Here is a 2,702-nt window from a genome sequence, read left to right on the forward strand (position 1 = left end):
GTCAACTCCTCTGGGAAGAAAGCTGTTTGTAGTCCATGCCTAACGCCTTTGTTTCCACATTCTAATCTCTGATTTAACCATGGATTTCTTAGAAGGGTTGCCTAAATCAGAGTGGCTTGACTCAATTTTGTTAGTGGTTGATCGTGTAAGTAAATATGCCCATTTTATAGGCCTTAAGCATGATGGCGCCTTCTATAGCAGCAATTTCTGTGAAGTTGTGCTGTTGCACGGGGTACCATGCTCTATAATCTCCGACAGAGATAAGTTGTTCATAAGCAAATTTTGGAGTGAGCTATTTTGACAAAAGGGCACTAAACTGAAGTATACCTCAGCTTATAATCTGCATATAGATGGACAAATGGAGGTGGTTAACCAAGGTATGGAGACATATCTGCACTTTTTCACTTCGGTCAAACTGCCTTGGGCTGATATCTCGTTGTGAATGATATTTCCTTTATTAACCCATCTCTCTTCTTTTCCTTTCCTCATATCTAAGCTTTTTTGGGTGGAATTAGTTTCCAATTCTGGTTATGGTATGGAACCCTCTTACAACACCTCATTTCATGTGTTCAACCAGCTTACTCATTTTCGTATCTTATATGGGCGGGATCCTCTTCCCTTGTTGCGTTTTGAAAAGGGAACCACAGCTGTTTCTTCCTTGGATCAGCTGATGGCTAAAAGGGAGAGGCTATTGGAGGAGCTTAAGATAGATTTACTCCAAGCCCAACAGTTTATGAAAATCGCGGCTGATAAGCATACAAGGGCAGTAGAATTCTCAGCGTTAATTTGAAAATGCACCTTATCGTCGTAAGTCTTTGGCACACTGTATCAGTGAGACACTGTACTATGGGCCCTTTTGGGTGTTGGCTAAGGTTGGGAAGGTTGCTGATCGGTTAGCCCTGCCACCCGAAACATATATTCACCCAGTATTTGATGCATCATAGTTGCAAAAGTCTCTGGGGACGTCATTTAATCTCTCAGCTACCTCCTCATCTTGGTGCTGACTGGGAGTTGATTGTGGAACCAGAATCTGTCTTAGTGGTAAGCCGGCAAGGACTGCGAAGCTTGGATAGCTGAAGGCTTGGAGGTGCTAATTAAATGGAAGGGGTTATCTCCTATGGAAGCAAATTGGGAGCCATTTGGTCTCATTACTCAACAATTTCCCACTTTCCACCTTGAGGACAGGGTGGCTGAATTGGGGGGTAATTGATAGGCCCCCAATTAAGTATACCTATTCTAGAAGGATCAAGAAGACTGGAGAAGGGGAGGGCAGCTCCAAACTCTGTTAGCTGGGAAGGCTGAGGTGGACAAAACAGTTGCAAGGATTTTATAAATAGAGAAGGAAATAGGAAGGAATAGGCAAGTAATTAAGTGTGTGAAAGGGGCTTAGGAGAGTAGTAGCCCTTTCAAACGGCTATCCGTTATTTTTCCTTATTGCTCTACTTTAAATTCCATCAATACAGAGCTATTCCCTTGCTCTTGTTGAATTTTTCCTATTGTTTATAGTAGAATCCTATCAGAAGGCTATACCTTGTTGCGTTCCTATTTTGTGCAAATTAAAATTGCTAGCATTTATTTTTTGTGCTGATTGTAAATTTGGTTTGGCTCCTTGTGAGGACTATGCGATATTATCATGCATCTCATTAACTACTTGTATATAAGGGTTTCTGGTGCTTGCATAATCTCTGCAAGTATTAGGGTAGAGTTTTTAAAATTTTCGTTTTTCATCTTTGAAATTCTGTAGATTTCAAAGGCCTCCTGGAGCTATACCATCTTCATTTTTGGGGTTGGAAGCCATGACTGGAACTCTCGAAGATTTTGGTTTCCAAGACTACCTCAACGGTAACAAAATACTAATGAATTGCAGATCTCTTCTGTTCTAAATTTGTTCATTATTTCTATGTTAATTATTTATGTTATATAACCTATATATAAACCAATTCTTACATGTTGATTTGCATCGTCTTTCAGATCCAAGGGAGTCGGAATCATTCCGTCCAGATGACATGCATCACGGAATGGAAGTGCGTTTAGGTATGTCTAAAGGACCAGCGTGTCCCAGTTTCATTTGAAGCGCTGAAATTTTTTTAGGAACGAACTTTTGTGTTCTGCTTTGTGGTGCAACTGAAATTAAGCTTGTTTTAATGACTACAACTGACGGGAATGGTATTTTTAAATATTTGACCAACTTAAGAAGACAAATTTCCCCCCTCCTTTCATGTTACATTTATTTTTTAAAGTTTGAGACATGGTGAAAATGATTAATAGCAGCGAACAGGAAGCTTCAAAATTTGACTAGAGAGATGGAATACTGAAATGGTGTTCGTATTGTTTGTGTATGAGTTGTGATGTATAGAGTTAATTGTTCCAATGGTCACTAAACTTATGTATGTGTCTTCAATTATTTACTGAAATTTAAAATATCGAGTTTTGACTATTAAATTTTGAAAAATGTTGGACGGTGCCCACTGATAACTAGGGCTGTCAATGAATCGGATATGGAGCAGATGTGTTCAAATCCAATTCGATCCGTTAAGAAAATTTTTTCGATCCGATAATCCAACGGATATTTGATTGTTAAATCTATATTCGATTTGCTATATTATCGGATATCCGATTCGATAATCTGATCCGAATTTTTTTCCACCAATTTTTTCCAAAAAAAAATATTTTAATTATCTTGATGGGCTCACCTAATATAC

At 38.7% G+C, this 2,702-nt stretch overlaps 1 protein-coding gene across 1 annotated transcript in view; it reads left to right on the top strand.

The window, feature by feature from the left end:
- LOC111409194 (cyclin-B1-2-like) overlaps window positions 1-2,298 on the top strand; it is a 12,156-nt gene extending 9,858 nt beyond the window's left edge. The window contains exons 3-4 of the mRNA XM_023039181.1: window positions 1,745-1,842; window positions 1,972-2,298. Coding sequence (XP_022894949.1) covers window positions 1,745-1,842; window positions 1,972-2,072 — 199 coding nt within the window. The 3' untranslated portion in view covers window positions 2,073-2,298. The remainder of the gene's footprint in view (window positions 1-1,744; window positions 1,843-1,971) is intronic.
- The last annotated feature ends 404 nt before the right edge of the window (window positions 2,299-2,702 follow it).

Source organism: Olea europaea, chromosome 14 (genome assembly GCF_002742605.1).
Source record: "Olea europaea var. sylvestris chromosome 14, O_europaea_v1, whole genome shotgun sequence".
Taxonomy (NCBI): domain Eukaryota; kingdom Viridiplantae; phylum Streptophyta; class Magnoliopsida; order Lamiales; family Oleaceae; genus Olea; species Olea europaea.